Genomic DNA, 23,732 nt, shown 5'->3' on the forward strand with positions numbered 1-23,732 from the left:
ATATAGATGGAATTATACTACCCCAGAACACTACAGAAGACCAGGCTAGTTGTTTCCTTGCTGGAGAATCTAAGGCCATTAACTATATCAGAATATCAGGGCAAACAACTGCCCTTGTTTGGTTTATAGCAACCCCTCTCTTACTTAGGTCCTGGGAGAAAAAAAAATTATTGGCATACCTGGCCCCCTCTCCCAACCTCAAAGTACAAAGGAGGTGAGTCAGCAAGGCCCACCAAAAGGGAATCCTTTAATATAGATACTGAAACAGGATACACAAAACAGCCCCCTGGGCAGTACTGCTCACACACATGGCTCTGGCACCATAAGCCAGATGGATGCAATGGTTTTCCAAAAAGGGACAGTTTACCACTTGGAATCTCTCCCCAGGGGTATAGGTAAAGGGAAGGTGTTTTTTTTTAAAAAAACATGGCTGTTAACTTGTTTACTTTGCAGAAAGGGGGTTTCTGGGGAATGAAGGGCACAGCCAAAGAATTTCTACATCCTGGTGAATAACAATTCCCCCCTCCCCCCAAGTATATTCCCTGCCAGGGCTGAAGCTTGGGATCCCTACTCTCCAATGGAATGGTCACTCAAACAAAGTCAGGGAATATGCACATTTATGGGAACAGGGGAAAGAATAGGAACCAGGGGGGCTGTACAACAGAGGGACTTGCTTTCCTTTAAATAGCTTTTTTTTTCTTTTTTCCCTGCTTTTAGTGTTTCTACACTATATACATTTTTGTGCTTTGTAATTAATCACCTCCCTCCCCCCCAACCCCACCCTACACAGCTCCTGCACTTGGGCTTTAGGTGGGGAAGAGGGAACATGGGTGCCATAGATAGAACAAGGCTGGTGGGGAGAGATCCAGTCTACATGACAGCTCCTCAGAACCCAAATAAGGATAGCATGGGCTTGCTAAAGCCTTTAGGTCCACATATGTAACGACTACTAAAGATGAATTAGTAGAGCTTCAATCAAGCCAGGAAGAAAAAAACCCAGGGCCCTCCCCAAGTCCACAGGCCCAGAACACCACAGACCATGCTTGGTTTCTCCCCCAACTCTGCCACATTCACGAGGAAGATAAAAACAGAAGGCTCACAGCCAAAGTCAGATGGAGGGTGATACCAGTCAGGGAAGGGAAGGAGAAAAGGCTCCTGCTAGGACACTGTGGATAACCTGTGCAGTGAGATGTAAAGAATGCGTCAGGCCCAAGGAAGGAAAGCCTCAGTCCTGGTGCTGGCAGAGAGTTGAAGGAAGGGGGCCTCAACAGAAATAACTGCCATTAACTAAGAAGGACGGACTGAAGTGACCAACCACTTTATGTGGCTACTAGGTGTGGCCAACGACAGAAGTAGCTTTGGTTGGGTGAAAGTGAAGAACAGGCAGCTGCAACTCCTTAGTTTCCCTGCCTCTGGATGAGGGAGAACACTGTTAAGTATGTAAGGACCAAGGGGCAATGATGAATGGGTGGTGGAAGTGGGCATGGCAGTTCTGAGACCAACAAAATAGATCCCAGCGTGGGCTGGGGAGGGGGGGTTCCAAATGAAATCATGGGTCAGTTGTTCTCGAAGAGGGACAGCAGATCATCGTTACTGTTGGTGGGGAGGTCAGGTGGGCCCAGGTATGAGAGCAGCTCATCAGGATTGGTCAGTTCTGGGAGGAGCTGAAGACAAAGTGAACAAGGTTAAGAGTAGAGTTTGAGTCCTATATCCAGAGCTGAATCCAGCTAGTATGCCACCCTTCAGAAATATCTATTCATGAGACAAACCCAACTCTCCAGATGTGGTGTTTTATATATATATATATTCATTATAAAATAGTAGTTAAATCAATTTAAAAAACCCCCGTAATTCAGCTATTGTATAGACAAAGATCTATGAGCGTAGTTGTGGGAGCTCCCTCTGTCAACCAAAGTGGGATTTGATCTCATATCTTCCAAATGACCAAGTCTTACCTCCCCTACTGACTGTCCCACTGCCAAGCTATAGTTTGAGGGGGTGAAGGATATGTATGAACCTCCTGGACCTTTCAGTGAGGGAACCTTACAAAGTCAAGAATGGCAAATGCTCCACAATTTATCATCTTGGAGAGTTGTAATAGGATCCGAATCCAGAGGTTAAATCTCTATCCACTATGCTACACTGCAGTTACTGAATAAAAGAAACCTACATTTTCTTAAATCTCCTGACCTTTCTGGTTTTCCCTCTCTGTAAAATATGGGAACTGAATGAACTCCAAGGTTTCTTTCAGTCCTAAGTCAACAATCCCCAAGAAAAACATCTGCCCTTCTCCTATCTACAATTCTTCAATGACCTTGAGCCTCAGGTTCCTCAGAAAGGTAAGCTTAATAAGAGATGAACTACACTCACATCCAGAGCTGGCTCTGGTCCTTCTCCGGTTCCAGGCATCCCTGGCTGCCCCATCATGCCTGCAGCAGAATTAAAGGCCAACTCGCTACTAGGACCTGCCCCACTTGATGGTCCCAAGGGCTGCCGGGCCTGGGGGGGAGGGTTCCGATGATGGAGTTGTGACCCTGGTGGGCCACTGAGATTGGGATTGTGCAGACCCTGCTGGCCAGTATTGTGGGATGGGTCCATATGGCCTGATGGTGCCATCTGAAAAGGAAGGAGGAAGCCACACAGTATTACAGGAGTATTTGTGTTTTCCTTCCTTTGTAAGTATAAAGGCCAGGAATTATTCTTCAAGTCTCATTGCGCTCTCTCCCCCCAACCCCTCCAAATTGCACTAACCTGTCCAGGGATGGAAGGAGCTGGAGGCTTTTCTGGAGTCAGGAGACTGCTAGGAATGTCTGATTGGTACGAGATTGGTGGTGGCCCTGGGGTGAATTCAGTAAGGGTTGGGGTGCTAGGTGTGGTGGGGGGGAAGGAATCAGGGAAGTTTCCAGGGCCTGAAAAGTTAGAACCTGCAAAACAAAGTTGTTCTGTGAGGTAATTTCTTCAAAGTGAACATTGCTTTATTGTGGTTTAAACTTGTAAATAAATATCCTTGAAAGTGGGAAAAGGGGCAGCTAGGTGGCACAGAAGATAAGGGCACAGACCCTAGAGTCAGGAGGACCTGAATTCAAATCCAACCTTAGTTATTCAATACTTGCTTAGTTGTGTGACCTTGGGCAAGTCACTTAACCATTGCCTTGTCAAAAAAAAAAGGGGAAAGGAATAGCTAAAATAAGATTTTTATGCACATTCTAGCGTAATAAGGTCAGGTTACTGAAATGTCCCCCAATATTAACTAGGACTGACAGATGTAGAGAAACAGGAACAAGGCCTCTTTGATGGTCCCTTTGCCATTCCAGGTTCTTGTGAATTCTTATTCCAAACTATAAAGCAATGAGACTGGTACTCACTCTGACTGGAATAATCGCTGGTGGTAGGGGCTGAGGAAGGTTGCAGTGGGGCAAAGGGGGACGATCCAGGACCTAAAGCAGCAATCATCTCCATGACATTGGGCATCACCATGTGGGTGGGGCTCATGGTCCGGCAGCGCTTCAGAACAGGTCCATCTGATTCTTCTTTAATGTGGAGATCAGGTTTGATGGGCACTGGTTTCCAGCTACAGGTGGGGTCAATGGTGATTTCTTCATAATCTGAGCTGAGGAAGGGGGGGGGGACACAGAACACATTATAGTCTGCTTATACTCAATTTTTTTTGTTATACCTTCATTGATAATCTAATAGATTCCATTTCTCAACAGATCTTCCTACCTCATCCCTTTATAAAATTTTCTCATTTTACTAAGCATCAGTTCTAAGTATTTCTTTGCCTAAATCAATTTAACAATTACTGGGTATCCAAATGTGTATAAGCCATTGCTAATGTTCCTTGAGTTAAAAGTGAGATCTTCCAACTCAAATATTTATTGATTTGAAATGAATTGTTGATTATCTACTGTGTGTATCCAGCATCATTAAGTTAATAGGATATATGATCCCTGATTTGGCACAGGGCCCAATTCCTGGTAGTATTCCATGATCCAACTGTGATATGAGGGAAAAGATTTTGGTCGGTATCTCAGCATTATGTCTTGCATGGCCATGACTGCCCTCTGGTGGCCCCCCCCAAAAAAAATCAGTTCAAAATCTGGTTAAGTCCAATCAGAATTACTTTTGGATGTAAATAAGGATCCCCAGCATATACTGATCCACCTCCAGGCCTTCCAGCAACGCAGTCTTGCTGCAAAGAAACAGAGGATACATTATCAGTGAAATAACAAGGTCTCTTACTTCAGAAATACCCTCCTTTCTCTACCAGAAACTGAAAATCTTGGCACCCAATGTCTATGACAAACCTTGAAGAAGTCTCTCCATCTCTATGAAATGCACGTTTTTCCCATCTCTAACTTCACTCTGCCTTACATGTTTCCCAATGTTGTGAGATAACAAGTCAAAGTGCTTTGATAAGTATAAAACTTAATGTAAAATGCAAATTATCATTACTGCCACTACCTCCTCAGAGATCTCCCTGCTCAATCTCCAACCTCTTGGTGATTCCAGAAGACATAATAATGCCCATACTCACTTGCAGACAGGACATCTCCAGGTTCCCCTCTCACAATTCAGCTGCAGGTAGGATTCTAGGTCAAAGCACTAAAAAAATGAACAGATACAATCAATTAACAAGTATTTATCAAGTACCTACTTTGTGCCAACAGGTACACTGCTAGGTGCTAGAGATACATATTAGAGAATAAAATAATGCCTGTCTGCAAAGAACTTACTTACATTCCATTGGTAGGGGTAGGGGTGGGGGTGGGGAAATTCCTTTCCCCTTAAGGGGAGACAAGAACATATAATTATGGCATAAACCAGTATGGCATAAACCAAGTTGAATGAGCTGGGTTTGTACATTGTTCTCAGTTGCATGTATTAATGCCTCTATTTTCACCCTCCTGCCCTTCCCTCGCAATTTCTAGATCTTCAAACTGAGTTCAAGGCATGACAGAAAAACAAATGCTTTCAGTCCTCAATTCCCCTGGCAAGGAGACAAAAGAGGTGCAATGATCTAAAAAGAAAGTATAGAAAAGGTAAAGTGGCAGCTGTATCACTCTTATCTTACTTGTATGTGGCGGCAATCATGTCCTCGGGCTGGAAGCTGGATCCTTCGGAAGGTGATGGGACACTTCAAGGATACTTTGATAGCAGTCTGCTCTACCCCATCCTCTCCATTGGGCCCAGGGGTCCCAGGGATGGTACCGCTGCTAAAATTCCGCTTTACTGATCATTGGGAGGAAAACACAGATAAGATGCTCCTGAGTTCAAGAGAAATTGAAGATACTTCAGGGATCAAAATGGGGAAAGACTCCCTGTAATTAGGGCCCCCAGTCAAATCACATGACAACAAATCTGAAAAAGCTGTCTGGCGCAGAGACTAACAGGATTTCCGAAAACCTCGGCCCCACCCAACAAAGGCGGGCTCAAGACAGGGCCTGGCAGGTGGTCGGACACTACTCACTTTTGGTGATGCAGTGTTCTGCAGGAAGCAGGCGCTTCTTGATGAGGCCCTGCAGGACGGAGCGAACTGAAGGACGATGAACTAGCTGCAGCACAAAGAGGTGGGACTGCACAAAAATAAGGCTCAGGTCAGGGACATAGACTAGCTGGTCAAGGGCACCCCACTTGCTGGGTCCCAGCCCCCGGGTCTAGCTCCTATAATTTCAGGGCTGTTGTTGGGTAAAGGAGAAGGAAATAGAGGGAAGAAGCTAGATACCTGTAGCGTCCCCCTCCCCTGTGAGTCTTTAGGTGTGGGATAAAAGTTCCTTTGGCCCCATTTGGAACACAGGTGGCTGCCTCTATTTGACACAGTTCTCCTCACATTGGCCTTCATTTAGAAGCCTCAAGCACAGCTGCTGTTACCCAGGGTTTACTTGTAAAGAAAAAAAAGAGATACTGATCCCCCTTCCTCCTGAATTAATCAAAAAGACTATATTTCCTAGTCCCCATCTCTCCACCAAAAACAGGAAAAACTGGGCCTGGCCTGAGAAGTCTGACTGTTGCTTATTTTGGGTCTAGATTAAATTTCCAGAGCTCTGTACAATTTGGCCTTTAGGAGTCTATTCTCCAGGCCTCCTTATGGCAGCAAAGATACAAGCTGGGGGAGGGGGGTACTCCTCCTTATAACTTTTTATGTTGAATATTGATTGCTGTAATCTCCATTTGGGGAGATTTTCCCCACTTCCTTCTCCACAAATTGGCCAAGAAACTTTAAGGAGAGCAGTGATCCAATCTTGGCACACGGCCTGGTATCTCTCTAATGAGAAGCCAGGACTCCCAGAGCATGGTCCTATACCCAGGGGCCCTTCTTAGCCATTTATACAAATTAACGTCAACTCCAAATCTAATGAGTACAGTATTGGCAGAAGCACATGCAACTGTAACTCTCTTTTGGTGGGCATAGAGAAGGGATCGGAAGGTAAACATTTGGCTTGCAAGGAAGGGAATCCAGTACCTTTTCCTTTAGTGATAAACCTACAACTCAGAAAGCTTTACCCCCAGGGATATTCATACTCAATGTGCCTGAAAAGTCTACACATGTGTCTGTGCAAACATATTAAATCTCATCTGTGTTTCATGTTTGCCTAGCTCCAGCTTTGCTGTCCACCCCACTTCCTGGCTCCCATTTACTGTGTAGCCCAAGAGTCACTTACACAGCAGCAGGCAGTGACAGTGATCTGGATGGTATTCCTGCCAGGCTGGCACACATGCTTCAAGTAGAGAGGCTTGTGGGATGTCTTGTTGTCTCCTCGCTCGATGGTCAGGGGTGTGGCATTGACGCTCACCTGCACTGAAGCTGGCCAGTTGGTGTTCATCTGCCGGTCCTCGTGATGATAGCATTTAAATTGGAGTTCTAGGTCAGGTCTGAATCAAGAAAAAGGAAACAAAGGAGTAACCCAGAAATTTTATTATGAAATTTGGGGACTGGGAATAAAAACTGACCAACAAGAAGGAGGGGTTCCCGAGGGAGCTCACCTCAGCATCAATGTTTTGTAGACTGAGTCTCGGAGCTGGAAGACATGGTTGCTGACAGCCAGGTTGTGCTGCAGACGGAAGGGCTCCAGGACCACCCCATCTCGAACCGGGAATGTCAGTCGCAGCTCATCACATGGATTTCCTGCAAGGGGAAGGCAAGGAGTGGTGACGGGCACAGGTGCCAGAGACACCCAGCGCCAGCGGACATGTAGCTTAAGCCAGTGCTGAGCAGAGGGGACAGTGGAAGAACCCAGTCGGCACCCAACTAGCAGCGTGGATTTGGGGCGGGTACCACCCTCTCTCCTGAGAGGCCGAGCATGAGGCCCAGCTTCTTCCCGATTCTTAGGGTAGCCCAGGGTGCATCCACCCCTTCTCTCTTGCACTATGCTGCCATGATGCGCCATGATAGGGGCTGTGTTTGGGCATTCCCCTGTTCTCAACTGTCACTTTCAACAGTCACAGAATGTTCAGAAGTGAAGGTTCCACTGCCCCTTAAAGGGGGCCTCCCAGTTGAGAGCCTTATTGCTCCTGCCAACGTTTCACAATGGGGAGCCCACCCCAGATACTATGGAGGATGGGAGGCTAGATGAAAGGTAGAGCTCCTCTGGTTTTCCTAAGGGCTCTCATGTTCTAAGAGTATCCCCTTCACTTTGTTGCTTGCCTGAAGGTTTCAGATTCTCAAACTCTATCTGTCATGGTTCTAAAACAGCTAAGAGAGAACAATGTTTGGTTTGGTGTTTTGTTGTTGTGTTTTTAAAAAACTCCATTCACGTAAGAAGTTAAATGTTAAAAAATTGATGTGTTGACACATCCAGTCATTTCTCCCCACGCAAAACCCACCACCTTTGACATAAAAAAAAGTTAAGCAAAACCATCTAATACAATGATTATGACTTAAGTATGTTTACCTTTCTACTCTTCTAGTTTACCTCTTCTTAATAGTATGGAAGTATATTTTACCCTTAGTCAGTGGGAATCAATATTGACCACTATACAACCTGAATTTGTTGTCTTCATTTATATTAGTGTAGTCATTGTGTAAATTTTTCTTTTGGTTATGCTCACTTCACTCTGCATCAGTTCCTAAGTCTTCCCATGTTTCTCTGAATTCTTCATTAGACTGTCTTAGCAACCTAGAGATTTCACTGCTATGCACAGATTCCCAAGGAGGTCAGTGACAAAAAGAAAGACCCCCATATACACCAAAATATTTATAGAACATTTTGTTGTTGTAGTAGCAAAGGACTGAAAACAAAGTAAATACTCATCACCTAGAGAATAGTTAAACAAGTTGTAGTATATGAACATAATGGAATTACTGTATTGTATGTAAGAAATGATGACTATAATGAATACAGAGAAACATGGTTAAATTTATATGAACTAATGAGAAGTGAAGTAAGCAGAACCAGGAAAACAATACATAGAGTGACTAGACAATGAAAATAAAAAGACAAAAACTTGTTAATTATAACTAAGCTTGGCCTCAAAAGAGATCTAGGAAAAAAGAAATCAATTTTCCCCCTTTGCAGAAGTAGGGGGTTATGGGTGTGGAATATAGCATAGACTTTCTTTATAATGTGCTGGATAGTTTTGCTGAACTCTTTTTAAAATTCTGTTATAGGGGATAGCTCAGAGAAAGGAGGAGGAAGAAATATAATGATAAATGTAGATGACAGAAAAACAAAAGATACCAGTAAAAATCTTTTTTTTAACAGGATTATCATAGCAAAAAAAAAACAAACCACACTTTTCCAGCTGACCCACAGTCTTCTGCACTCAATGATTTTCAGGGCTTCCCATGTGAAGATAAAAACCATCCTCATTCCCAATCTATAGCCTTTTCCTCTGAGAGTTCAGATGCTTAAACCCCCTGAGAATAAGACTTACCAGAAGGAGAAGGGTGCAGGGAACTCATGTTGGGTTTAATATCAGGCAGGAATGGAGACTTGACCTCTTGACTAGGAGACATATAAGGTGGTATGCTACTGCCAGGAGTCATTGGGGGTGTAGGATTCCCAGGCAATGGGGAACTGGGATAGCCAGGCATTGATCGGGTGGGCTGTTAGGAAAACAGACAAAAGATATTAGGGCAAGTAATAGATGAATAACTGGGGCAAATCAGAAGTGTAAGTGTGAGTCTATTTGAGTGCATAAGGGGGCTGGGGTAGGGGAGAGGGCACACCAAGAAGAGCTGTTGTGAAAAGTGATTTCGAAGGCTCTTGTTCTGGACCTTGGTGTCAAGGGCCTTCATAAGGAAGCCCATATTTCCATTTCTGTCATACCCCATTTATGTTTGGCTGGCTGTAGCTGTTGAAGTTCCCTCCATTAAAGTTGGTATTCTGCCCATTGAACTGCTCTGTGGACTGCTGGGGACAAAAAAACTGTGTCAGTGACCTGCAAATGGTGATTTGCCCTGGACCTTTAGTGCAGAATTCCCTCAAACACCTGAATACCAAGGGATGATCGGAAGTACAATGTTAGGTAATAGACTGGATCAAGGGCATTTATGTGGAAAAAAAGGGAAGGCAGGAACTAGAGGATATAGGAAACCAAAGAACCTAACCTAATCTATATATACCCAGCCTTTGAATAAATCACTAATAAACATTTCAATATACAAAGAACAAGGAAGCTTGTTATAAGAAACTATGAACTTCTGTTATATATAATTTGTAGAACTTTTTTTCTAATTCTTGCAAATTCTACAAGAGGGTGAGCAGAAAGATAGAAGCTACAGAATAGGCAGTTTATGGTAACAAACTATGCACCACCTTTCCTGCAGCTTCCCTCCCAGCTCTAGAACTCAAGCATCAGCAAAAGGTTCATGTTGATGCTTTCTTCAACCATGGCAGAAGGAAGCCTCAAAATCTTACTGTGAAGTAGATGAAAGATCAGGTTACAATGGTCTTCCTGGGCACTGTCACTATTCCAGAGGGAGTGATACTAAGACCTAAAATGAAGTTTGTCCTTGTACAATGCTGGAGCTTTTCTATAGTAAAATGTAAAAAGTTTGGTGCTTTAGATTTTAAAAAAAGGGAGTACTTAGATGACTTAGACACTTATAAACTTCAACTAGATTGAATTTCCAAAGGACAGTTTTAAGAGCCAAGCTGGCAGCTGCTTTGTACCTTAAAATAGGGTCCTGCTGAGCTGGAAGTGGACAGGTATTGGCCCATTGCTTGTTGGATAGGCATCCTCTGGCCAGGGTATGAGGGGGAGGGTGCTGATGGCTGGGCAGTATTTGGTGCATATTGGGCAGCGCTGGGAGCATACTGACCACCCTGCATATACTGCTGTGCTGGATAACCCTGAAAAAGAGATAAGACAGGTACCTAAAGTTAATTAGGTAAGGAAGACTAGAGAAAAGTCAACTAGAAGGGAAAAAACTGCCTGAAGAAGAGTACCATTCTCTTGCACAAGGACCATGGAATACAGAACTCTGAACCCTGAAAGAATACAAGAGTAGGTCAGGTGGTGGTGGGAATAGTTGAGGGGAGAATCCCTAGATCTGTTTGGTATTCTGCTTCAGCTGCTCCAAGCACTGGACAGTTCTCTCCTTTTGTTTGTTTCTAACCTAAACCATCTGAAAATATACACTTCAATAACTGAGGTATCTGAGCTATTCCCAAGAAAAGTACCTCTCAGATCTTTCAATGCCCTTTTTGCTACTCACCTCATTGGAGTAGGCTCTCTTGACTCCTTGTCGGGGTATCTGCTGTGTCTGGGGGGCCCCTGGGTATCCATGCTGGGGCAGTCGCTGCCCTCCATACAAGGGTGTCATTCCAGGTGCCCGGGTTGGGTTCATACCCATGGGGGAGATACCAGAGGGGCCCATCACCCCTCCTATACTGGCAGAGTTCATGCCAGCTGGGACACTGGGCCCCCTTGGCCCCCCATGCTGCAGAAACTGGCTGTTAAAGGGCTGTCCTGCCCCCATCTGAGAAGAGAGAAAAAGGAATTATCCAAGGCCCCACCCATAAGAAATAACAGAGAGAGAGAGAGAGAGAGAGAGAGAGAGAGAGAGAGAGAATAACTCCACATCATCTTTGCTTATCCTATCCCTCAGCCCAGCACAACACTTATGGTCCCATCTGACTTCTATCATATTACATTATCTTTCTTGGTTCTTTTACTTATCTATTTCTTTATTGTCTTTCCCCACAGAATGATCCTTCATTTGGTCCCCTCCCATGCTTTCTCCAGAAAAATACCCAAGGTTTCCAGAAGTGTGAAGGCAAGGGTACAGGGAAAAACCATAAAGCCCTCAGCTATTACCCCACTCCCCAGTTAATCCATGCATGTTCATCTTAGAACAAAAAAATCCTCTCCTGTGCTGAGGACCTCAACTAAGTGTTTTATCAGTGACCTCACAGAACTGTCCATTTTTATAGTTAGAGGGCCCTTTGAAACTTATCTGATTATTATAAACAGATGAGGAAAACAAGACTCAGAAGTTAAGTGACTTGCCCAAGGTCACTCAATTACTGACAGAACTAGGACTAGAACCCAGGCTCTTAGTCCAGTATTTCTTCCCCTATACTACACTGCCTCAATCTGGGCACACAGGGGCAAGGTGAATAGTCAGGGAAGGCACCTTACCGCTCCATACTGGCTCAGCTCCTGACTCTGCTTCTCCTGGAGAGCGGCCACAGTGGCAGTAGCAGTAGCAGTGGCAGTAGCTGCAGCAGCAGCCACAGCAGCAGCAGCAGCTGCCTGAGTGAAGTCAGTGGAGGGTCGGGTGGCATGTGAGGGGAGACCTAGGCCCCCAGGGCCACTTGGGCTGCCTGTGTAGCTGCAGGAGACACAAGATTATACCTCCATTCTGCCCTGGCTCAGAAGCAGCCTCCTATTAACCACAAAAGGCTAAGATTTGTGCTCTTTCAAAAGAAGGGATTTAGCTACCTAACATCTCAGGCAGAATGGAATCTCATTCATTTTTTTTCAAATATTTTAGGTCATATTTGAAGTCAGCAGAACAGCACAATTAGCTTGTGCATTTACAATAAACCAACAAATAATGAGCATCTTCCTAGTATGTACAGGGTATTGTGTTAGATGTTGTGAACTACAGACCCAAATTCTAAATGGGGAAAATTCCAAAAAGTTGGACAGGAACCCCTTCTACAAAATGGTACTTACCTGGTAGGGAAGCCAGGTCCTCCAGGGTAGCTGCCTCGGCCATACATTCCTTGCTGCATATAACTCTTGTTTGCACCACCTTCTGGAAAAGCCTGCTGCCCCAAGAACTGAGGAGAATTCATAGCAGGGCTGCCACCTGCCATGCCAGGCATCATGGGACTACCAGAGGGGTTCCCCCCAGGGCCCATGGGGCTTCCCAAAACCTACAAAAAGCAACAATACTCATATTGCCAAGAGCCTATAAAGCAGGTTTTTTTCTGTGTCATGGACTTCTTTCTCAGAGTGTTTTTATATATGTAAATGTTAAACTAAGTTGAATTTTTTTTTTCCCCATTCAAGCTTATAGAACTCTTAAAATTTCTCCTTGGAACACTTGTGGACCCATAGACCCCAGGCTAAGAACCCCATCTCTAAAGGAAAATAACAAACTAATCTGCTGCAATACAGCAGCCTTCTACTGCTTCAACACAGAGAGGCCCAGATGTCAGATTAAGGGAGAAAAAGGAATGTAGGGGATGGGGTGGGGATTTACTGAGGATAGCAGAGAGATTACTAAAAAGACCACCATAGAACAATGCTGAAGGAGAGACTAAGGGGACTAATATGCCTGGTTTGTTGGAGGTGGGAGTCAGGGGGATGCAAGGCAGTCAAAGTCCTAGCTATTTGGGTAGGAAGGTTTTACCTGACTCTGGGATGTATTGCTGACTCCCCACACGGTGGTTACCACGGAGAGTGATCCTGTTGGCTGATTGGTGCTCTGTTGCCAAGGAACAGACTCATACGCAAATGAACCATCACTGTTGGAGAAAGAGGCTAGTAAGGAACATATTTCAAGTTTCAGACAGTGAATTGGCACAATCTTGAGGTTAGGTGGCATAGGGATGCCTGATAGTACAGGGATTCACTGTTCTGAGAAAAACTGAAGACTGGGTATGGTGACAGGTCATCCCAGGGAAGATAGGGAGTGGAAAGCATAATCATGACTCAGACAGACCAACCACACAGGTCCTGGCCTTAAGCAAGGCCCTACACAGGAATTGGGAGTGTCTCGTACTCACCCGTGTGGCGTGGGGGGGAGGGCAGGTTTCATTGGGTTCATGGAGTTCATTGGCTGTGAAGTATCGTGAGGGATAGGCAGGCCTGGGACTTGAATATAGTTGACCTCAATGGAGTTAATCTGGGACTCAGCCCCTCCAAACTGTTGTGACAGAAAGAGAAAAACTGTCATCCCTGAGGAAAATTCAACAAAAGATGCTACGGGGATTTATAGGAAACTACAGTAACTGAGTCATTCTCTCTCCATCACAAAGAATAGAGAAATGCTGAACAGGAGAGTTCACAGGTGTGCTCTTTTGGGGCTCAAGATCTACAGTACAGTCCCTGGGGCTCTTCTTTCATGAAAAGAGTACACACTAGACAGGCATGAGGCACATGGAGGGCACCCCAGGCAGGGCAGGGTTAAGCTTAGGGACCCAGGGGGCCATATTCAGGGTGTCTCAGCCAACTAGAGGAACTTGGCGTCCTGCCCATGTCTGGCAAACCTCTGCTCCTGGCAAGCTCAGTTAAGAAGAGTACATTAACCCCATATGGCCCAGCTAATACTCCAGACACCCAGAGCACCAGTGTGAATGACCCCATGAAGCTTTACTTCTGGGTACAAATGTTTTCATCACTCTCCCTCTCCAATACAAAGCTTTCCCTCTCAGTAGCCATGTAAAAAGAGGCAATATCAAGCTTTTCTCAGTAGAAACTTTGGCTAGAGGGGCAGCTAGGTAGTGCAGTGGATAGAGTACTGGCCCTGGAGTCAAAAGGACCTGAGTTCAAATCTGGCCTCAGACACTTAATAACCACCTAGCTGTGTGACTTTGGGCAAGTCACTTAACCCCATTGCCTTAAATAAATAAATTTTAAAGGAACAAAAAGAAACTTTGGGTAGAATTAGGGGGTGTTAGGAAATGGGGAGAGGGGTCAATGACCAAAGAACTGGTAGTAGGGAGACTCCCAACAGAAACCACAGAGAAGTGGGTGGGCAGGTAGACAAAGGTTATCTTAACTGTAGAGAGCTGCTGGCTCTTATTTACCATCACTTGCTAGGTGAACTGAGGTGAAAGGCTGATATTATAGTGTTTTCTTACTCAAAGGGATTGGACAAATGAAGATTTCCCTATGCATGAAAGTAAAAAAAGATAAGAGCCTAAGAGCAGTTCAAGAACAGGCAACTCAGTAATAGCAAGGGTCCTCAGACCTCAGCTTCCTGAGGCCAGGCAGGATGGAGAAAATTTAACAGTTTACCACCCCCACCCCAGAAAATTCAGATGGGGACTTAAGCCAAAGAAGCTTGAGAATTATTTTCTGGAAAAGGTGCTGAATAGAATTTTACCCAAGGTCAAGAAGGTCAGAGAGGATTAATGAGGAAGGACAGAGTCCAAAGAATTACAATGCACTTTTACTACTACAACTAGCAGTTCTCACCATACCCTTTTTTTATCAGAAGCTGATGCCATGGAGTAAAGGGGACATAACAAAAGAAGTCAGAAAAAAGGCAAGAGGGAAAAATCAAAAACAAAACCTTAACTCATATGAAGCACAGAATCTTGACTATAGAGCAGAGACACAAGATTGTTCTGCCTCCTAGAGTCTCTTCCTCAAACCCCTGGAAATAAGGGTCATTTTCCCTAACAGAATTCCTTCTCTGTGCCTGAAGGAACACATAAGTCAGATGTCTTTCCTTCCTCTAAGGTCATGAAGCCCTTACCTCAGGAGGCAATGGGAGCTGCTCTCTAGCACACAGAGCATTAGACTGAGAATCCAGTGTGAGCCCTTTAACACAATCTCGCCCCTCCTCCAGAATAGGGGAGGGGGGCATTAGTTCTGTTCCCATTCCTGGGCCAGCTGTGCTCTGTGTTAGACAGGCAGCAGCCATACCACTTAGGGTTCTGTGCAGTCTGCCAGCTTCCTAGGCAGAGCGTGAGCATTACTGCTTATTGTAAAACTAAGTCATTTCAGAAAAGAGGAAAGGCTGATTTTGGCCACTGAAGATTGGAAGTACAGCCAGAGGTGGGTTACAGGACAGAGCAGAGTACACAAGAGCAGAGGTTCACCTTTACAGAGACAGATATGAAGGGAGAGGTTTGCAGAGATGCACACTCAAGACATGCAGAGACACACTCAGAACATGTGTGTCCGTCTGAAGAATTGTATACATCCATCTGTCAGAGGGTATGTTCTTGCTCCCATCTGTCACAAACATACAGCATGAGTAATTGTCAGTAACCACACACATGGCACAAGTGCACAGGGGATAGGACTTGCACAAGAGATGTTGCAAACAAGCATGATACACTTAAGACACAAAATACATAAAAGAATGAGTGTTCCAAAGAGCAGGCAAGCCTGCCCAAGACATGCAGAGACATTGTCAGCCAAGGAATTAACAAAAGGGACAATATGAAAAACATCATGAAAAAAATTCAAGACTTCATGAGTGAGAACATGTGCCAAATAGAGGAGGTCTAAGATATGGCAACATGGAAGGAGACAGAATTGGTGAGATAGGTGCACACAGGGAAGATCAAAATAGTAAACAAGTCTCTGCAATGTTTGTCCTTCATTCTCAGAGAAGACCAAGACATCAGGGAGGTGATGTCATGACAAACACATGAACTGAATTTGAGTGAGGGGTGCTGTGCTAAGTCACCAGCCTTACTTTCTCCTCCAGAACCATCTGGGTCCATTAGCTGGATATGAATCAGAAGAACTGGAGATGGCCTTGGATCACACAACTAGTAAATGGCAAGTGTCTGAGGCTGAATTTGAACTCAGGTCCTCCTGACTCCAGGGCCAGTACTCCCTCTACTGTGCCACCTAGCTGCCCTTATTTCACTTATCCTTAAGAGACTAGGTGGTTAAGTGGAGACAACACTGGCCTTCAAATCAGGAGGACAGAAGTTCGAATCCAACCTTAGATACTTGCCACTCTACTAGCTGTGTGATCTTGGACAAGTCACTTAATCCCTCTGCCTTGCAAAACAAACCCCCCCCCAATCTAAAAAGGATATGTATATAAAATATAAATATGTATACAAAATATAAAATACACATATATAAAATACACATATATATAACAGTACTTGAAGAACACTTCAGAAACTGAAAAGTTTTAGAAATTTTGTAACCCATTTCCTCTTATAGAAGAGGAAATATGACATATCTAAAGTCATTAGATCAACCTTCCTGACCCAAAGACCAATGGTCTTCTTGTGTATATATATTTTCTAATTTGAAATAATTAAATCTAAGTCCTTTCTAGTCCAGTCTTGGGGGGGAGGGGGAAGGAAAAAGTCAAGATGCCTCTTAACTGACCTTTTCCTATTTTAGTTCTTTGGAAGAAAAAGACTAATTTTGACAGTGATAAGTAATAATTCCCTCCCATGACTAGAATTTACTAGGCTGCTTCAAAGTGGTCTTTTAGAAGTTCCATTAAAAAAAAGTTCCATTAAAAGTAGCAGATGTGGACGGATCAGTGCCATTCAAGTGTTTGGGGAGCCTACTTAGAGGATTGGCCTTTTGTATCTCATTTTAGGAAACAAAGGAGAGACCCTCGTCTAAAGATAGTCCCAATGTTTTGGCCAAATCACTGACCCCCCCCCCCCCCCAACTAGCATTTCAAAGTACTTTATGTATAACTTCTAGCTTAGGAGCTGGGAAAAGTTAATCTTATTCTTCTAAGCACTTTTAAACAAAGTGATGAATAAACTGAGGTACAAGAAAGGAAGGAAATGGGGAGGTTCAGAACTAAGCCTGGTGATCTAAACTCTTAGTGGTCTGCCTAGCAAGCTGGTGTAAGTAGGGATAGAGGACCAGAATTAGTAATGGGGAAAAGGGGAAGTTTCATTTCTAGCTCAGAACTTAAGTTCATTTCCTAGAGACCTGGGGAGCTACATGGTTAGGAAAGGAAGGTATAGAAAGGAGAAGAAAGTCTGTCTCATACATAGTGCCAGGAAATGGGGTTCTTTGTCAAAGGCAAAGAACAATCCCTCCCACTTTGAGAAGTCAGAAGGCTCAGACATTCTTTCAAAAATCCAACTATTCTCTTCTCATGGAACGTGGGGTTTCCCAGTTCTAACCCTTGGGCAAATAAGGCCTCTTAAGAGTAACCCAGCTCACAAGGGTCTTTCAGAAGCATGTTTCTAGCCAGGGACAGCTGCAAGGCAGTCACAGGGAGGGGCCCAGAGGGAAGTAAGTGCATGCAGTTTAAATGAAAGAGCAGTAGGGGGAGGGGAAGACTGGGCTCCAGAGCTTGCCAGTTAGGTTTAGGAAATTCTAGGCAGCCTACAGCCAAGCCCACCTACCTCCCACCCCTTCCGGTTCTTTACAAGCACAGGTGATCACCTCTCTCTCACCACCAGTAAGTGTTCCATGATCTGAGGGGTCAGGACTAACTTCAGTGGCTATCAGGGCTTGACCCCCTAGCATTGAACTCTACAAGCTTAGTTGGAAAACTGAGGGAGGCCCTGCTATCACCAGGGCTACAATTTAAAGAGCTCCTATCATATGCATACTATGGTAATGAGGTACATAAAGACAAAACATCAAATTGTTCATGGTCAAGGAACTAGCATTCTTTTGGGGCCCCAAACATAAGGCTCATCCACCTCAGGATGAAGAAAAACAGATTCAGCTGGTCCAGCTACTGGAATGTCCCAGAAATGGTCAGACAAAACTGAGGCTTCCCCGAATCCTTAAAGCAAGGATGACACACAGGAAAGGGGGTGGGGAGATTCTCAAGCAACTAGAGTCAGGGTTTAACCCACAAGCTTCCTTCTCTGAAGGTAGCTACATGGGACATCATCAGTCTGCTAAAGCTAATCCTACATTCAGCTTTATGTCTCAGGAATAAATAGAAACTTTACAACCTCTCTTCCACCCTAAGGGACCCTGTAATGGTTCACTCTGCTGTGGCAGAATGCAAGAGATCTAAGGATACCTGAAAGACGAGCAAAGAAATTTTCCTGGGGTGAAAGTTTGTTCTGTGGTGTATCTTACCTAGGAAATTGTATTAGAACTCTGAGGCAGGTTAGTGTGTTAGGCTGGGTCCTCAGTTGAGATTATCAGGCTGGAGTTGAAGAGAAGAGAGGGGCCTGCTATCACATGGGTATGGGAAATTCCAAATCAACTAAGTTCCTGCTATGGACAGGAGACCACAGATATTTTCAGTTCCTCCAACCTAAATGTTATAAAGGACAAGGTGGTTTTCTACAATATTCACTATTGTGAATTTCTGTGAACCTTTCATTTTAGTGGACAGCTCCCTCCAGATTTCCATGGGTTCATTTTTTAAGGGTGAAAAAAAAAATCACCATTCTCTAATGCAGAACTTCAAGAGGCTGACCAGAGTCCTAGCAAAGAAGCTCAGAATGTTATGGCTGGAAAGGATTGTGGAAATCATCCAATCTAAACCCCTCATTTTACAGATGAGGAACTGAGACCTGGAGAGGTTAAGTGATTTGCCCTATATCACACAAGTTGGTGGTATAGCCAAGGCTAAAGCTCAGGTCTCCTGAGTCTTATTCTAGTTTTCTCATTACTATACCAGGCTGTCTCTTACTCACAAAAGGGAAAGTCTTGGGGGATCATCATCCTAATCCTTGTGAAGAGGGAGGCGGATTTCATTCTCTATCCTTCTGGGCCCAGAAAGAGAGCTAGGAACAACAGAACCCATGAGGAGTTTCAGTATTATACCTCCCCTAAAGAAAAACACAGAAGAAACAATCTCCCTTGGTTTCCATTCCCTTTGCTCTTTTGGTAACACATACAGTTCCTTTCTCTATAATAGACTGCATCTCAATCTACTTCAACTGATAACAGGGACAGACTAACATTCCCAACGTTATTATCCTGGGGTACAGGGGCACTTCATGTATAGTCAAAAAGCATGAGAAATTCAGACCATCTTGAAATGGGAGAACATAAAAAAAAGGCTCTAGTTTTATTTCTCACCACAGATGATCTGAGCTCAAAAAGCACCCCTGGCCAATTGATGAATCAATCCCCCTAAATCTTCTAAGTGATTGGAAGAGACTAGACAGCTTTAAGCTACTTCATGCCAATCTGAGAGACCTGGTGCAAAGCCTATAGGGTTCTAACTTTTTATAAGCCTCCAAAGGTGCTTTTTAAGCCTGTCTCCATATATTTTAGACTGTTTTCAGTCTCCACTCTAGCCTAGGCTTTCAATTTGGAACACAGAGCAACACTTCACTTCTTGAAGCTGAGCAACAGGACCAATTCCCCTCTACTTTCCCAACTAATCCACCAGACTCCCAAGAGGATGGCCCTGTGACAATTCATTCTCCAAAGGTTGCAAAAAGCTGCTAATAGAACTTTTGCAGCTACAGATTTCTACCTTGTAGCTCCTGGGAGGTAAAGGTAAAATTGTAAAGAGAACAAAGGAGACCAGATGAATTTAGAGAAGACTACAGATAGAATGGTGATGATGGGACAGAAGAATTCCTGACAGGGGCCAGGAACAGAAAATGAAACATTCCCATGGTTCAGTACCAAGTAATATAGGGAGAAGGAGGATTAATTTGTGCTACTAGAAAGGGCCACAGCCTTGTGTGACTGGACTGGCTGTGTTCTATTTCTGGGAGGCAACATAAGCTACTAGAATAAGCATCAGGCAGGAGCCTGGATACTTGGGTTCTGATGCTGGTTCAGTCACAGTGACTTTGGCCAGATTACTTAATCACTTTTAAATCTCAAGTCTCCAATAAGCAAAATGGGGGGAGGGGGAAAACAGTTTCTGTGCCGATCTATTTCATAGGACTGTCATGTGAATAAGAACAAAAGAACTGCTACCTTGGGTCAGAAACATGGCCTGTCCAGTCTATGACTGCAGATTTAACATTAATCCCATGGGTTCTTTTATGCAATAGCATAATTGTTCTTTTAGAAATCAATCATAAAGTATCAGATTTACCCCCCAAGCCCCCAGTATTCTAGTTTTTCTTACCAACTTATTATGGATCTATCATCTATGAACTTAGTTAATTTTCAAAACCTATTTTTAGTCTGTATCTGCTGAATGATTGGTTCTTTAAGCTTACTTTGAAAAATAAAATTCCTTTTATCCTAAATTTACCTTTTTCAAGCTTCAAGGAGTGCCCCCTAGTTCTAGTATTCCAGGATTTGATGATTAAGTCCAGGTTCACCCTATCTGTACCCTTCATGATTTATGATATTCTGTAGATGTCCCTGTGAAATCTTCTCTAAGTAAAAATCTGTGAGAATAAATAATACAAGTGAAGTACTTTGAGTCAAAGACATTATTACTGACATTATTATTAGTACTGCTATTTTATGCTCCACCCCTGAGTGTCCTAATTCTAGCCTCTCCAGGATTCAGTTTCCCCATTCTGGAATGGGGTGTGCTCTCTAGGAGGCCGTGGCAGGGCATTGGGAAGGTAAACAGTCAAACTTGGACTCAGGAGAAAAAGTACCTTTTGGGAAGGGCCTAGGTTGGGTCATAAGACTACACTTGGGGTTTGAAATGGAGAAGCCTCTAAGAAGATGGGATAGGAAACCCAAAGTGGGACTGGCAAGATAGACCAAAGTAGGCCTGGCAATGCCTATCTGTCTAGGGGGAAGCACCATCTCACCACACTCAGGTAGGGAAGGTGTAAGGAAGGTACTGAATGATGAGTAAATCTCTGTACCCAGAGCCCCCCCCCCCTTACCTACCGGGTTCCTCAGAACAGTTGGGTTTTCCCCCAAACAATGGCTCAAGTTGGGTGAAAGAGAAAACCTCCGGAGACAAAAGGGTCATTTCTGCTTAACAATAGGGTCATCTCTGCGTAGGACCACCCCGAGGGCAGGAATTCAGTCAAGGTAAGCCCCCCCCCCCCAGACTGCCGGCGGGGCTGGGAGGGAGCCGAGGGGGGATGGGGTGGTCTTGCTCATCACCCATGCCAACCCCCCCCTTCTGCCATGCAGAGGAAGCGGCAGTCGCCCGGTGTATGGGGGGGCTCGAGGGCGCCCCAACCCCCGCCTGGGTTCTGCAGGGCAACAGTCACAGGCTCGCCGGACCGGGCCGGCCCATTCGGAAGGACAACTTGGACCCAAGGGGGGGGGCGCAGCGAGGGCGCCCGGGGCCGGGGGTGGGCGGGCGGCGTGGGGAGGGGGCCCTCCGGGCGCGCGACCGCGGTCCCCCGGCCCCGCGCCCCCGCGCCCCCGCGTCCCCGCGCCCCCGCGGCGGCCCCGTTGCCATGGTGACCCCGGCCTCCCCGGCGAGGACGGAGAGAGGGAGGGAGGGAGGGAGCCGCGGAGCCGGCCCGGGCGGGGGCGAGAGGGCGCGGGGGCGCGAGGGCGCGGGGGCGCGGGGCCGCGGCCCCGGCTGGCCCCGGCTGGCCCCGGCTGGCCCCGGCCCTCCGGCGCGGCGGCGCGCCCACCCGCCCCCGAGCCCCGGCCCGGCCCGCTCACCTCCCGGCCGGGCGGCCCCCACGGCGGAGGGGCCCCCGCGCCCGGCCGCGGCCCCGGGCCCGGCTCAGCGCCTCGCCGGCCGCCTCGCGCCGCCGCCGCCGCCGCCGCCGCCCCCGCGGCCCGCCAGCCCCATGCCGCCTCGCGGCCGCCGCGCCGGCCGGGGGGCTCCGCTCCGGCGCCCCGCTCCAGGGGCCGCTGCTACCGCCGCCGCCGCCGCCGCCTCCCGGCTCCGATTGCACAATGGAGCGGCCGCCGCCGCCGCATCATCCATATGCATGAGCTCGGGCGGCCGGCCCCGCCCCCGGCCCCACCTCAGGCAGAGCCAGCGCATCCCCGAGACATCGATGGGCGCGGGGGGGGGGGGGGGGGGGGGGGCGGGGCGGGGCTCGAGCCGGGAGCGGGGCGAAGGCCGCGGGAGGAGGGAGCCGGCGGAGCCGCGGGAGCCCAGACACACACACACTGACACACACTGACACTCACTGACACACACGCACTGACACACACTGACACACACAGACACACACTGACACTCACTGACACACACGCACTGACACTCACTGACACACACAGACACACACTGACACACACTGACACACACTGACACACACTGACACACGCACTGACACACACAGACACACACACTCACTGACACACACTGACACACACACTGACACACAATGACACTCACTGACACACACACTGACACACACAGACACACACTGACACACACTGACACTCACTGACACACATGCACTGACACACACTGACACACACACTGACACACACACACTGACACACACTGACACTCACTGATACACACACAGACACACACTGACACACACTGACACTCACTGACACACACGCACTGACACACACTGACACACACAGACACACACTGACACTCACTGACACACACTGACAAACACACTGACACACAGACACACACTGACACACACTGACACTCACTGACACACACACACTGACACACACTGACACACACTGACACTCACTGACACACACACACACACACTGACACTCACTGACACACACTGACACACACTGACACTCACTGACACACACTGACACTCACTGACACTCACTGACACACACAGACACACACTGACACTCACTGACACACACAGACACACACTGACACACACTGACACTCACTGACACACACGCACTGACACACACTGACACTCACTGACACACACTGACACTCACTGACACACACTGACAAACACACTGACACACAGACACACACTGACACACACTGACACTCACTGACACTCACTGACACACACGCACTGACACACACTGACACACACTGACACTCACTGACACACACACAGACACTCACTGACACTCACTGACACACACTGACACACACTGACACTCACTGACACACACTGACACTCACTGACACACACTGACACACACTGACACTCACTGACACACAGACACACACTGACACTCACTGATACACACACAGACACACACTGACACTCACTGACACACACTGACACTCACTGACACTCACTGACACACACTGACACTCACTGACATACTGACACACACTGACACTCACTGACACACACTGACACTCACTGACACACACAGACACTGACACTCACTGACACACACTGACACACACTGACACACATTGACACTCACACTGACACACACACAGACACACTGACACACACTGACACACACACAGACACACACTGACACACACTGACACTCACACTGACACACGCACTGACACACACACCGACACACACACTGACACACACTGACACTCACTAACACACACTGACACTCACACTGACACACAGACACACACTGACACACATGCACTGACACACACACCGACACACACACTGACACACACTGACACACACTGACACTCACTAACACACACTGACACTCACACACTGACACACACAGACACACTGACACTCACACTGACTGACACACTGACACACACTGACACACACACTGACACACACAGACACACACTGACACTCACTGACACACACGCACTGACACACACTGACACTCACTGACACACACTGACACTCACACTGACACACACTGACACACACACACTGACACACACTGACACA

The 23,732-nt window shown here is 46.3% G+C and overlaps 1 protein-coding gene across 9 annotated transcripts; it reads right to left on the reverse strand.

The window, feature by feature from the left end:
- Window positions 1–219: 219 nt before the first annotated feature.
- ZMIZ2 (zinc finger MIZ-type containing 2) lies at window positions 220–21,684 on the reverse strand. 9 transcript variants are annotated; one of them, XM_074210061.1, is made up of 22 exons: window positions 21,604–21,622; window positions 20,866–20,929; window positions 20,267–20,405; window positions 18,738–18,872; window positions 13,185–13,324; window positions 12,809–12,923; window positions 12,127–12,329; window positions 11,587–11,779; window positions 10,661–10,924; window positions 10,116–10,295; window positions 9,270–9,353; window positions 8,875–9,046; window positions 6,985–7,126; window positions 6,663–6,873; window positions 5,471–5,576; window positions 5,075–5,232; window positions 4,538–4,605; window positions 4,124–4,192; window positions 3,366–3,610; window positions 2,752–2,924; window positions 2,371–2,616; window positions 220–1,664 (listed from the first exon to the last, which is right to left on the reverse strand). In XM_074210061.1, exons 5-22 carry the CDS (start codon window positions 13,232–13,234, stop codon window positions 1,557–1,559), a joined length of 2,787 nt encoding a protein of 928 aa, XP_074066162.1. In that variant the 5' UTR covers window positions 13,235–13,324; window positions 18,738–18,872; window positions 20,267–20,405; window positions 20,866–20,929; window positions 21,604–21,622; the 3' UTR covers window positions 220–1,556. The 9 variants fall into 9 exon arrangements, with proteins under 9 accessions (XP_074066162.1, XP_074066160.1, XP_074066166.1 ...); XM_074210059.1 differs by lacking the exon at window positions 20,866–20,929 and having other exon boundaries at window positions 21,604–21,684; XM_074210065.1 differs by lacking the exon at window positions 21,604–21,622 and having other exon boundaries at window positions 9,270–9,350; window positions 12,127–12,233; window positions 20,866–21,274.
- Window positions 21,685–23,732: the final 2,048 nt, after the last annotated feature.

The sequence above is a fragment of the Macrotis lagotis genome, chromosome 1 (assembly GCF_037893015.1).
Source record: "Macrotis lagotis isolate mMagLag1 chromosome 1, bilby.v1.9.chrom.fasta, whole genome shotgun sequence".
Classification (NCBI taxonomy): domain Eukaryota; kingdom Metazoa; phylum Chordata; class Mammalia; order Peramelemorphia; family Peramelidae; genus Macrotis; species Macrotis lagotis.

Excerpts from the sequence above, each read along its gene's own strand:
- ZMIZ2 (XM_074210059.1), bottom strand. The coding sequence starts at position 13,234 with ATGAACTCCATGAACCCAATGAAACCTGCCCTCCCCCCCACGCCACAC. Across the intron at positions 9,354-10,115 it reads CAGCAGGACCCTATTTTAAG|CAGTCCACAGAGCAGTTCAA; the intron begins GTACAAAGCAGC and ends TTTTGTCCCCAG. Across the intron at positions 5,233-5,470 it reads AGAACACTGCATCACCAAAA|TAAAGCGGAATTTTAGCAGC; the intron begins GTGAGTAGTGTC and ends CCCAATGATCAG.